Source organism: Alosa pseudoharengus, unplaced genomic scaffold, assembly GCF_046254945.1.
Source record: "Alosa pseudoharengus isolate Yale_2024_CS ecotype anadromous, Long Island Sound unplaced genomic scaffold, YU_APseudo_1.1 YU_APseudo_1.1_scf_10, whole genome shotgun sequence".
NCBI lineage: Eukaryota > Metazoa > Chordata > Actinopteri > Clupeiformes > Clupeidae > Alosa > Alosa pseudoharengus.
The window spans coordinates 3,670,119-3,684,324 of NW_027468565.1; the positions used below are offsets into that span (position 1 = coordinate 3,670,119).

Sequence of the window (14,206 nt, forward strand, 5' to 3'; positions counted from 1 at the left end):
GCGATCACATCACGCAGTATTTCCTCTGTGAAGTCATTGACTTGGTCACACCCCTCCTTAGTGCATATCATTTCGTATTTACACGTGCCTGCCTGCCCCTTTAACCTGTTGGTGCAGTAGGCATAAATGGGCAATTTCCGCCTATATTGGATGGTTTCATTTTAAACTTAAATATCTATGGCTCTACAAATTGCATAATAATAATAATGGATTAAAGTAAAGAGGACACCTGGGCCATCAACTTCAAACATATTCAGTATTTTATTAAGTTAATTCTGTGTTCAATTTTACAGCTGCAAAAGCAAAAAAAAAAATACAAAAAATACAAAACGCCTACTGTTTTGTTTGTTTATTGTAGTGTGGAACTGGTTATGAGAGTCTTAGGAAATTAAAAACTGCACTTCATGATTCAACAACATCATGGTAGTAGGTGTGTAAATTTTGAACATCATAGGTAAAGGTTTACAGGTAATACAGAGCAGATTTCATATGGTATGTTTAGGCGTTTCCAAGTGTCTCATAGCTTATCCAAAATCACCAAATACAAAACAACACATCAATCACTGAATATCAAGTGTGTCTAGTTTTTCCATGCATTATATCCTACAGCAAACCATCCTGACTTAATTTCTGGGTAATGTGAGGCATTTTCTTATGGGAATCTAAATGATGGTCCTAACCCACTCCAAAATATACCCAAAACCTATCCAAATGAATGTTTAGTTACTTCTAAATCATTTAGCAATGCAGTAATGTATTCTACTGTAAGCTCTTGTGATGTTGACACTTGCAGTGGATTTGCACTTGTTTGTGAGGTTTCCTCACATTTGTCCCTGTCTTCCGAATAACAAAAACAAAATGTTCACATCCGAGTTCCATTAGCCAGAACAATTACTAAGCTAGTAATGTGCTGTACAACTTCAGGAGATCCACCTGAACTCCATGCCATCTGTCTGCTAAGTCAGGTACAGAAGCAGCAGCTACGTGCGGTGTTGCACGCAGTTGTGGTGGTGCGGCTGCTCTGCATAGTGCTGGTGGTGTGCCTTGCCCATGTAGCTCGTGGAAGGCCTGCATCACCTGACAGGACAGAGCTGTGGGGTGCTGATCGACTGGAGGCCCTTCAGCTGAAGAAGGCAATGGGAGGGACACAGGGAAGGAAGGGTGAGCTGTATACAGAGGGTCCTCTGCAGCCACGTTGAGTGATGGGAGAGACTGGGATGAGACAGGGACAGGTGTGGTTCACTCTGAAATGAAAAAGTGGCAAAAGATAAACATACAGGAAACAATCCATAGGCTAACCTACATATTAGATGCATACATAGCATGTTTACACATAAGCATGCATTTGACTTGGCATTGATATTGTAGAACAAAACACAAGCTGGACTAAATTTCCCTGTCCTATTATGTCAGCATGAGGAATACATGTACTTTACTAATGATTGACAGTTATACACAGGTCATCTGCACGACAACATGCATATTATCATACAAGATATTAAATCGAAGATTACAAAATTAGTTAATGTAACAAAGTCAAAGTCAAAGTCAAAGTCAGCTTTATTGTCAATTTCTTCACATGTTCCAGACATACAAAGAGATCGAAATTACGTTTCTCACTATCCCACGGTGGAGACAAGACATATTTTAACAATTTTAAGTCCACAGACAAACATAACATTCAAGTAAACAAAAAAGTAAGTAAATAAGTAAATAAGAGGGCACATATAATGAAAAAATAAGAGCAGCAAAATTTGGTTGAAATTGTGCATAGACAGTCAATAAAATAAAATACTAGTGCAAAGTCAGGCCAATAAGAGGCTGAGGTAGTTCTGTTTGACCTAAGTAAGAAATAAAGTGGCATAGTGGTGCAAGTTATGTAAGAGCAGCAGAAGTGTTGTGTTTCCAGGACAACAACAACAAGTTGCAAAGTGTACAAGTGTGCAAGTGGAGTGGTGCAGGCGGCCATTTGTGGGTCCAATGTCCAGGATGTTATGTAGCTGAGGGTGGAGGGGGGAGAGGAGGGAGAGAGTTCAGCATCCTAACAGCTTGGTGTATGAAGCTGTTGGTGAGTCTGGTAGTGCGGGAGCGCAGGCTTCTGTACCTCTTCCCAGAGGGCAGTAGATCAAACAGATTGTGAGCGGGGTGACTTGCATCACTCACAATTTTGGTCGCCTTGCGGGTGAGGTGGGTGGTGTAAATGTCCTTCAGGGAGGGGAGTGAAGCACCAATAATCCTTCCAGCTGTGTTCACTATGCGCTGCAGGGCTTTCCTGTTGTATTCAGTGCAGCTTCCGCCCCACACAGCGATACAGCTGGAGAGGATGCTCTCAATGGTGCCTCGGTAGAATGTGGTCATGATGGCTGGTGGAGCACTTGCTCGCCTGAGTTTCCGCAGGAAGTACAGGCGGCGCTGAGCTCTCTTCGCCAGTGATGCTGTGTTGGTGGTCCAGGAGAGGTCTTCACTGATGTGCACCCCCAGGAATTTGGTGCTGCTCGCTCTCTCCACCACAGCACCGTCGATGGTCAGTGGCAGGTGTTGGGTGTGACCTCTCCGGAAGTCTAACATCATAAACTGCAAGGTCTTAGACTGTTGTGGAAGGCTAATTATTAGAATTAGCCAGGCTATAGGCGAGTTTCCCTGCAAATAATCAGTTCCATACAGGACCTACTTACTTTTTTGCTGCACGATCGCGACGCTAATTAGATTAATTAAAACATAGCAGCTGCAGCAAATACTCTCTCCACACAATACACCTTTGCTAAGTCCTTTATTATCATTTTGCTCATGTGCAGAGACAGTAACCTACACATTTTTACTACCACTACATTAGTCTATCCACCTCGAGGAGAAAAATATCCGTGCTGGTTTGAAACATTTTTGCATGAGCTAAGCCTGTTTTACGTCTTCAAATGGAGTAAACTGAACTCAAGAGACCAAAGGCTAACTTTGAATAGTTGTTCCAAATCAAATGTTTCATTTGTAATTATCACCTACTTTATCTCAATGAATATACCATCGAAATTCTAACAACAACAAAAGCCCATAGGCAGACGTTTGTTCTTTCAGTATGCTACCTGGCCTAGGCCATTTTCATTACATTAGCTAGCATTAGCTAACTGTAGTTCGCAAACAGCTAACTTTAGCCAATACATATAGGCAATTCTACATATAGGCATTTCTTAAATATATCTGAATGCAAACTCATTCAAGCTCTAAATGCATGTTCATTTCAGTACGCAATCAAACTACAGATACTTACATGTTCAGGACCCAATTAGCCTGCCTTCAAATAGGATTCCATGGTGGCTGGAAGCTAGGCCATCAAGAAGACATGTTGCCATCTTCTCCCTCGCTAGAAAGCATGTTGAAAACCTGTTCCCTGTTAAATCTCTTCAATTCTGTTGGTTAAGTCTACCAATACTGCGAAAAGTATGCAGACCTGACTGGCACAGGCAGGGTTCGTCAAGAAGACTTGTGCGCATCTGCGCAAATGTAAACAACGCACGTGAGAGAACAATGGCGCAAGGGGGACAAGTCTGGTTACGCACTAACCAATCACACCTCAATGTCTTTCGAAGTCAGGCAATCGTCATACCATTTTGAAGCTGAAAGCCAGTACTATTGGATAAAACAGGTGTCAATCAGGTCAGGAACCATGGTTAGAAGAATCATGACATTAGATGGGCTGGTGTCAAATGCGGAAGTAGTTTAGCTACTTGCGCTAAACATGGAAACTGTTATAAAACAAGGAGTACAATGTGTTTGAGTGAATAAAAACCATATAGTATTGTAAAGGACATGTTAAGCTTTCGTAATATAGCCATGGTTTTGGAAAAAAACGTTTTTATATGACCCCTACGAGATCGGAAATATGTTGATTGCGTCATATGGAAAATTAATACACGTTTTTCACCATTATGTGAGTACGATAATAAACTACTCAAATGTGAATAGATAATCTACCCAGTCTTGTGATTTCATCTTTTAGATATGAAATGATTTTATATGGCAAAAAAAAACTTTTTTGACAACTGTAACATGACTAAATGAACGATTAGTTTGGGAGACGTTACCGTCAGGTTACAATTCATTGATTATGAGCAGTTTTTCTTTTAACTGTTTTCTAGTGAACTGTAGGACCTATGCATCTGAAACTGTGTGTGTTTGTATGAATATTAGTTCTTATTGTATTGCCACATTGTTTATGAAAATATATTATTTAGTTTTGTTGTTAGTTTGTTGTAACTTTGATGTTATCAGTTCGGGATCGGCGGCGCGACCACTAGGGCCGCTAGCGAATGAACAGGTTAAGCGAGCGTGAAATGATCGGATGGGTTCTTCGTGTCCCTGTCGCATGTTAGATAGGGCCACTCGAGCTACCATTGTGTTTCCTGCACGGACAGCGAGCACCCTCATGGCAGAGAGAACGTCCTTTTCATCACTGTCCACTAGGCTTTTGCCTGCAGCACGGGTGAGGTCTTTTCTGAGATCCTCCTCACAGCACTCTAGCAGTTGTGTGACAACATCTGGTCCGACTAGTTTAGTGCCCCTCTTGTACTCACCCCAGCGGGTTAGGAAGTATGACCAGGTCTCGGCTGTTCCAGCCAACGCTATGGAAGGGCGCCTGAGTTTCTCCATTTTGGCATTTGCGCGCAGCTCCCTGGGGGCTGCAGGAGCGTGTAGTGTTGCGTGTATGTTCAGCATAGCCACCACCACTGCTGCCTCTGCATGTGTAGCCACATAGTCACAATCCTCGATAGGGCAAGGCACACTCATCCTTGGCCACACAGTTTTATATGTTTTCGACGATGCGCTCATATATTCAGTTTCCCTGGCGACGTTACTTGTAAATACACTCGCGGTCCACTCATTCGTTTAATCGCATTCTTTCGCGACGTCGGAGATGTCTGCTTGGCTTTATCCAGATGTTTGATTATAAATTAGAACAACTTTCCATTTGTTCACTTGCTTTACTGAACGATAGCAGTGAAATGACAATAATCAGAGGAAAAAACGCACGCACATCCCAATCTAATCCTGGGTGCTGGACAAAACACTTACGATGAGAGAGAGGGAAAAAAGTCCGCAACACCAGTATATGCTCCCAAGTTATAATTTATTTACCGTGACGTTTCGGGCCAACTCAAGCCCTTCATCAGACGTGTTGGCCCGAAACGTCACGGTAAATAAATTATAACTTGGGAGCATATACTGGTGTTGCGGACTTTTTTCCCTCTCTCAAATGACAATAATCAAACATGTCATGAGCAGCTAAAAGTGTTGGTATGTTTACATCTAAAACAAAGTCATTAACTTCCTGTTTCGCTATGTGCAACAACATAAAGGACCGTAGTGCAATATTCCCTAGTTATTACCCATAAGTACAGATAATATATCTCTCCATCCATGCATACCATGGAGATAGCATGGTTCTGGCTAGTAAATAAAGTTCATGATAGATACTTAATCCAGGCAGCCACAGTACACATCATGTAGACCTTTAACAGACAGACATGGCGATTAGGAGTTATTCCCAAAGAAGAATCCCAAAGAAGAATCCCAGATAAACAAACTTCCAGAAATTAAAACTAAGTAGGGTAACGTAGATCAGAGTATGTTAGCTTGCTAGTATTGAGAGAAGAACGAAAGCTAGACTACAGCATGACTAGCCTGTGTTATTACCGTGTTATGTCCACAAATTAAACAACCTAGAAGGGTAACTTGGTAGCAATACAAGTCTCATAAAAAGCGTGAATGATGTTTTTGACTCTTACCTTCGGAAACGTCAGGTCGGGCAACCTTATTAAAAAAGTTCCGAAGGTCTTGCTGTCCTTTGCGCCTGGCCATCCTCGTCGTCCCCAACTAAAAACCTGGAACTCTGCTGTGCTGCTGCTTTAACCTGGCAGCTCGGGGTCGGGGGGAAGGCTACCTAGCGAAATTCACTGGCATGTTTTCCTAAATATTGAAAAATTAATTTTAAGTGGGTATACTGAACATTTTAGATGGGTATACTGAAATAACCAACATTTTGAGGTGGGTATACGGCGTATACCTGCGTTCTACGTAGACTACACCACTGGTTGTGTTGCATTTTGAGCACCATCAGTGTGAAAAGTTGGAAATGACTACTGAAAAGATACGTTTTAATGCGCATCTGAGAGTTTGGGGAAATTCTCGCATGTTGCGCAGTCGTCATTCGTCAGCATAGTAAGCTGTTCCTGTATTTCTAAAAAGAATGTTGTAGGCTACATTGCGTTGCAGACAAATGGGTCCATAACACTGTGGACGTCAATTCTGATGTAAACAGCAAATAACTCGTCATATTAGTCGTTATATTGTATTGTTGTATTATATTATATTGTATAGTCGTTCTATCAGAACAAGAGGCTTTTGTGCAATAGCCGGAAGAATGTGCCTTTACTTTGGAGTTAGCGAGGTAGAAAACGAGAGGAATAATGTTTAAAATGTCCATTTAAATTGTAGCCTAATATAATGCACTGTTGTGCATTTTAAATCAGAAATAAGAATATGAGGAGGTTGCTATTAACTTTAAAGATTGCATCTACAATGAAAACTATCTTATAGGTCTATGGATGTCGACTTGACTAGTTGACTAGTTGACAGCACGGTTACTAGATTTTAATCTGTAAAGTTCAGGAGTTGGCATCTGTTAATGTTCGTGCAAATAGGCGGATTCATGTCCCTTGTAGTTTGCAACTGCGAGGTACATGGCAGGCGCCCCACAGAACGGTTTCATTTTGAGAGTTAGATATCCATGCTCTGGCACCCCCTCTGCAATGCGTTCGTCCCCCAGTTTCATGAACCAGTTTCATGAGCTTTTATGACAAAACCGTGACTCTGGTAGTTAACAACTACAAATGGTATCAGTTAGGCCTATAACACAACAGAAATTGTGGTGGCGACCCAAATAAAATCTCCTGCGACCCAACCCTTGGGTCGCGACACCTAGACTTTGGGAAACACTGGTCTAGAGCGCCTGTTACTTTAAGGACGTGAGAGTAGCCTAATTGCATTTCTAAGTGGATTGGAAGGCTTGCATCTCACTGTTTTCGGCTACAAGTGGAAATAACGTTTTGCATATATGTGCATTAGAATTATGTGGATGCAATTTGGGATGTTTTTTATGTCATAAGTGTCCTGCAATGTTATTAATGTCTATGATTTTGGTAAGGACTACAAGAACTAGCAAACATGACATGACAACGACATCTCCAAATGTAAACGTTTGCCAATGGGTTGCATAGCCTACTCAAATGTCAGTAAACCAAGTAGACCTACATTAAATTACTTTCATAGCCTAGGTAGGTTAGCAACACCAGGTTGAGAGATGCAAGTAAGCAGATCATTAACGTTAGCTTTCTATTTATTGACATCAAAACTGTAGAGAAACAAACAAGTTACAGGGCAGTCTCTGGTGTCTGCAAAAGTGAGTGTGGCTTCTGGCTCAATATTCTGTGCGAGGGACCGTTGTGGTAGGTGAAATTTCACAGGGAAACTACGGTGATTGGTCAAATTTGTGGAAAAGTTGCAGTAGTACAAAATTGCAATGTCGCCCAGAATTTGCTGGGATTTTTTAAATTTGTGTTAATTGTTTCGATCGCAACATCACAAATTCTTGGAGGGACTGAATCCTATGGAGTAGACCGTGTTTTCAAAAAAAGTCCTCGGTTTCTTTTAAAACGTGATCGCAGGCCTCTATTTCTGCAGTTTAGAGCTGTTTTTAAAGTTGAGAAAATTCTAGCAGCTTCTAACAGATAAACGCCCTACGTCACGCTGTTTTTGACAGCTGACAAATCACAAGCGGAAAACTGAGAACTGTGGTTAAGACGCTTCTGGCTGCTTTTTGGAACAAAAACGATTTTTTAAAGACTGAAAAGTGGTCTGCACAACTTCCCTCATCAGAAAAAGAAACCTATGGAAGTGGCTGTGGAAGTCGGCCATTCTCCCTTCTGACTTTGAAAGCAAACATCTGTGTATACATCTGAAATAATGTGGAATTAAATACTTATTGCAGACTGCAATCTAATCAAACAGGGACATAGCGGGAAAGAAGGGAGAAGGAGCACAAATAATAGTAAAGCCTAATACACCTCATGTTGCCAGTCTACTGCTGGCTGGAACACGCTGTTTTTCCAAGATTAAAATAAATCATTCAAATGAAGTGCAGATTGTACTAAGCATGGGATTTGGCTTTGTTCTGTTATAAAACAAGTGTTTACCTCCTTGATCACTGACACTGTCCACAGACCTACAAAAAGAGCCTAATGTCTCAAACATAAACATATTGGTATATTATTATCAATATGACCATGTGTAAATACATTTTATTTTTATTTTTGAAACTTAAGTACCCCTCTTTTTACACAGGCATTCGGATGGGCAGTTTGGGCCTCTTTCTGCAATGTGCTACCTCAACTTTCTTCTCCTTACTCATGAGTCGTTTGGTGTGTCTCTTTGGCTCAAGGATGGTCTACCTTAGCAGTATGGTGTGCTTCACCATCTCTGCTCTTGTCATTTGCTTGTCCAAGAATGTGGTCTTGGTTACTACCATGTCTGCTCTGACAGGATTTGCCTATGCTACCCTGCAGACTCTTCCCTACACCCTCACTTGCCAGTATCATAAAGATAAAGAGGTAAGACCTCATAGAGCAATCCAATAGCTTATTTTTCTTTGGCATAGATTAATGGATATCTCACACATGTTTTGTAACATTTCAGTGTAATCACTATTACATTTTGTATTGCTCTAGGTTTACATGCCAAAAGGAAAACTCAAAAACTTAAACAAGAATGATATCACCATCACCAAGGAATCTGTGCATTTGAAGATTGATGATCATGGTGAGGTCTTGAACCATAAACCTGGCTCTGTCAATGGGCACTCATATTTCAGCAGGGATATTTCAGAATACTACACTCCACAGCACTACCAGATTGGCTTTCCATCTGATTCTATAGAGCAAGATCATGATAAGCGTGGTGTTGGTCTGGATTTTGCCATTCTGGATAGCACCTTTCTGTTGTCTCAAGTCTTTCCAACTCTCTTCATGGGCATGATTGTGCAATTTACAAAATCTGTTACATCTTACATTGCCTGTTCTGCAATTTTTGGTGCCATTGCAATTTGCCTGGCAAACCATGTCATTTTTGACCAAAAAGACTTGTGATGCTGCCTACCTAGGCATATCAGTACTAATTACATTTGTAATGGTGTACATTATTATGTGAGTGTGAGTTGCTATCAAAAGTGTTCAGCTAATTTCACATTACAGACACTCTGGTTTTGTAGTTACAGTTGATGAAGATGTGAGTAAACAATTGAATACTCTCATGTAGTTATTTGGATTAATTGATAAAGTTGAGTTTAGTAATAGTTTAAATGGGAAATCAGATTCTGCCCCAAAATGGCCTCCGGTTTTGAAGAATTTATGGAACCTGACATATGGTTAAGAGAACACCCCCCAAAAGGGCAGACTCCCCTCCATTCTTGGTTGGTAATGGTATTTTTCTTGTAGGCCTTGCTTATTTTTTGACAGGCATTATTGTGCTATGATTCATGGGGTCCTGCCACTCCATAAAATTACTTCCTAGGACTGATTAGTACTCAAGTAAGTATTTTTTCCTCCCTCTCGTCATCATTAGGCTGTATATTTACAAGGTTGTATAAGGATTACAGAGATACAAGGAAATTGAATCAAATGCCAGGGATATTCCAAAAAGCAGGTGTAACATATATTCTGAGAGTAACTCAGGTCTTTCTGAACTCAGATCAGCTGTCCAGGGGCCTGTACTACGAAGGGAGCTTAACCTACCCAGATGTAACCCAGGGTTACTTTGTTAAACCGGGGTTGACAAAACCTGGTTATCATAAGTGGTGTTAATCGGTACTACGACGCTGATTATGAAGTTGATTTGTTGAGCCGGGGTTAACCTAATTGGAGTTTGTGCGCATTCACATAAAAGGGGCGGGTTGCAGCGCAAGTCACCACTTTCAATGATGACGCGATCACCTTATTTTACGGATGAGGAATGCACAATTATTGTGACAAGTTACGAGGAATTAAAACTCACTCTACGACAAAAATCAAATATACATCGGCAGCAAACAAAGCAAGACAAGGCTGTTGGCAACATATTGCAGATCGGTTAGCCTAAATACCTAAAAGTAAAGTTTTATTTCCACGTCCATGTGTTACGGAGGATTAACAGCTTGCGGAATGTGTGAAATGAGTTGAAATAATTAAATTGCCTATTTTGAGTTCAAAGAAAGGCTTACAGATGCAACACAATTCAGAAGTGGGCATATATATTACAGTAATAAGGATAATTGAATGTTTAAGTAGCCTCCACTGACTGATTTAGTGTATGCCTAATCCTGTGAACATTTCGGATGCAACACCATTGCCAAACGCACATGGCAGCAGGTGAAAATGAAACACAAAAACATTATTCAGAATAGTAGGTTTATATAGTTATAGCTTGCATTAATATTTCTTAATTATGAAAACATGTAGGCCTAGTATGCTTATAGCCTTCACTTGCCTCTGTTTTACAGCGAACAAGAAAAAGGTGTCTTTGAACACTACTGTAAGGCACCAGAGTGTTTTACAGTAGCAGAGGAGTTGGCCATCGCAAATAATAGTGAAAGGCCGATTATGGAAGGGGTTGAGGGAGGCATTTGGTCGGATTCTGGTGCTGTGGAAATGTGTAGCCTTTATGTGCAGGGTACAGTAATATGACATTCAATTCAACAAGTTTGTTAAAATGGTGATTTTAATTTATTAGGCCTACTGTAGGCTATGTCCGATTTATTTTAGGCTATTCTTTCTCAGATGTTCATCATACTGTAGGCCTATGTCCGATTTATTTTCGGACATAAGCCTACAGTATTCTTGCTCAGATGTTCAGCATCACCGATGGAATACATGAATGTCAGCGTAACGGCATTGCTATGACGGGTGACATTAGAGACGTCTGCCTAGATCATCTGACAAAGATAACGAATTCCCTCGGCTGACAAACTATATCTTCATAGAAAATATAGTCCGGGTATCTGGCGGCATATCAGTACTAATTACATTTTTAATGGTGTACATTATTATGTGAGTGTGAGTTGCTATCAAAAGTGTTCAGCTAATTTCACTTTACAGACACTTATGTGAGTAAACAATTGAATACTCTCATGTAGTTATTTGGATTAATTGATAAAGTTGAGTTTAGTAATAGTTTAAATGGGAAATCAGATTCTGCCCCAAAATGGCCTTCGGTTTTGAAGAATTTATGGAACCTGACATATGGTTAAGAGAACACCCCCCAAAAGGGCAGACTCCCCTCCATTCTTAGTTGGTAATGGTATCTAAAACCCCTCGCCCTGCGAAGAGAGCCCCTCACGATTTGCGCTCCAATGTCGTATGGATCATCCAGGTACGCCGACATTGTCTCGGGAGAAATTGTTAGTGGAGGGGTGGTACTTATAAAGGTTGTGGTTAACGGAAACCTTGGGTTAACCAAGAACATAACCTGCTCAGAACAGGTTTGAGATGCAGCGTAAATTGCCATGGCAGCATACCTCGGTTAAAACCTATCCACCTCGTGTTCGTAGTACGGGTTAATCGGGAAGTTACGCCACACGTGATCAAGTTACTCTCGAAGTTACCTAGATAAGCCAGTAACCCCGCTTCGTAGTACAGGCCCCTGGAACTGAAAACTCAACCATGTCTGTGTGTATTCTACATTAAATATATGCTTGACAACTATGAAAAGTCATCATCAACTAAGTTCTGATACTATGACCCTGACTCCTTTGGAGATGTGCTAGCGACCAACATTAGCACCCATTGGTTTTAGCACACTCTCTTATTCCAAAGCTGTGGTTTAAAGTGCGAAGCTCATAGCCAGCCTTTCTTTGTGTAAGCTATCTGAGGTAATTGGTACTACAATGGTGGTTATCAACTTTCTTTGTTGACCCATGCTTTCTGTGCCAGACGCTGTGTGTGTTCACAGGAAAGGAGCAGTGTTGGAACTATATGATCTCAAGCTAACTGCACCGCTTTGATTAATTTCCTACGCAGGTTAATTGGTTTAAATACAGTGTTGGGTCGCAAAATCCTATTCCAACAGAAGACTGGAAATGAATGCAGTTTCAAGTTCGACAGATAAAGAAGGATAGAAAAACAAATGTCACAAAAGCTGCTCAGCTGGAGTATAGGGTCAAACTCAGGGTTTGTTGAGGAAAACCTGCCAGCAAAACGGTTCTGTTCATAGTCAGTTATTGTGGTAACTGATAAGTTTTAAATACCTCTCATTCCTCAACAGGAAGTCTGGAGTTTCCTTCATTTCAGGGTTAACAAACTCAGAGTTATAATAAATATCCACTTTCAGGAATACCTGCCGGATCCCTGGGTTTCAAATCCTTCTTTCTCCTATTCCCAGATTGGTTTGCTATACAAGGCTCTAGGCTGTGACCACGTTTTTAGTGTGCAAGTAAATGGCTCTGTTCGAAACGGTAAAAACTGCTGTCTTTTAAGATAACTGGGGAGCAAGGCAGCAAGACGTGTGGCTCAAAACCGAAAGATAGCTTAGAATTACCCGAATAACGGTCATTTTTGAAGGCAGCATCGATGTATTCTTCATGCTCCCTACTACCCATAATCTTTTGCGGCAACGTCTGAAACAACTGTGAAAAATAAACAAAGATGGCGAATGACACCGGTAATGGCTGCTGAATCTGTTGAAATGTGATTTGTTTGACATTGTTTTGCTTAGATTTGTCAATTTCTAGAAATAAATAAATACTGTACTATCTGATTATACCATTGTTGTAACCATTCATAATGTCTGGTCTGATATGTGTTGCCTGCCAAACAACTTTCTACCGTTAGCCGGCTAGCTTCCGTAAGAGAGTTTAGTTTGACGTTCGGATTCTAGAGTGCTACGCTCATTCCTAAAAGATGCATTCAATCTGAAGTCATGTCTAGTGAGACAGCTGTGTATTTAGGCAGAGAGGCATCGAGTCGCTGCCTTCCATTTCGAACAGAGCCAACATCTGGCATTATCACGTTCATGCAAGTCACAAGTGCATGATGATCAGTACACTGTTTTGGTAGTCCTCTTATATAAGTACTATGTTAGCCATTAGCGTTAAAAGTGGTAACCTAGGCAATTCTTTCTTTCGGTTTCTCCCTATCTGCTCAATATTATTACATTAATATAAAACTTAAAGAAGCCCTATGCAACAATTTTAGCAAAAATGACCTTAATTATGCAGGTTGAGAGTCATTCTGATGGTTCTACAACACTTTTTGGGTCGTTTGGTGGGTGCTTCGTCTCCCCCTAGTGCTTCTCCGCGGCAAAACAACGAATATGCAACTTTCTGGTCGCGGTCCGAACACATCCGGATGTGACTCAGCGGAAGTATCCAATCACGCCTCGAAAATGTAGTCAGATTGTAGTTTCTAAGAAGACTGCAAAACGGACTCCGACTTGGCTTTGTTGCTGTTGAAATTGTAAGTAGCCTACCCTTGGGTGAACTTCGTTTTTGTAATGTGATTTGATAGTCTCTTGAACAATGTGTTTGCTCGACCGTTTTATTGTGAGCCCTGTATGTGTTTAGCTTGGTTTCTTGATGGCTAGCTCGCTATCTAGTGGGGGTTTAGCGTAGCAGTCACTTGCTACCGAAGCTGCAGGGGGAGCAATGTCATGAAAAATGCGAGCCCAAATCAGGCGAAAAACCAGAAACAGCGAAGGAATAACCAGACCTGCATAGGGCTTCTTTAATGCATTGTAAAAAAACAACTGATGGCCTAGGTTTTGTTTTGTTATATCTGTTAGGTTAACAGTTAAATATGTGGGAGCATTTAATGTGACACGTAACTCAGTTGAATCCACAAACTTGCAATTTTAGTGAGTAGCCTGCTTCATTTGATTTTGACTTAAAAAAACATACATTAAAAACACCAAGTGCAAGATACCTTTACCAGTGTTTTTTCAACCTAACGATAGTATACCATGCTTCCTCTTGAATTTAAAGCCTACTTTATGCTTCTGTGTCAAACAACATCGTAGTCCCACGGAGCCCTCTGCGTCGCTGTATACCAAGCGCCATAGCCTGACAAGAACCTCCAAAGGCGACAATTTCACTGGCAGAATTATTCTAAGAGCTACAAATGAATGTATGAAAAGT

At 40.9% G+C, this 14,206-nt stretch overlaps 1 protein-coding gene and 1 long non-coding RNA gene across 2 annotated transcripts in view; one reads left to right on the forward strand and one right to left on the reverse strand.

Moving 5' to 3' along the window:
* Window positions 1–12,831, forward strand: part of LOC143142223 (solute carrier family 45 member 3) — a 53,141-nt gene extending 40,310 nt beyond the window's left edge. Inside the window, exons 4-5 of the mRNA XM_076303003.1 lie at window positions 8,392–8,657; window positions 8,775–12,831. Of these exons, the coding sequence (XP_076159118.1) occupies window positions 8,392–8,657; window positions 8,775–9,191 (683 nt within the window). The 3' untranslated portion in view covers window positions 9,192–12,831. The remainder of the gene's footprint in view (window positions 1–8,391; window positions 8,658–8,774) is intronic.
* LOC143142220 (uncharacterized) lies at window positions 335–4,504 on the reverse strand. The gene is made up of 2 exons (XR_012990908.1): window positions 3,263–4,504; window positions 335–1,244 (listed from the first exon to the last, which is right to left on the reverse strand). It is a non-coding gene; the product is annotated as an uncharacterized LOC143142220 (long non-coding RNA).
* Window positions 12,832–14,206: the final 1,375 nt, after the last annotated feature.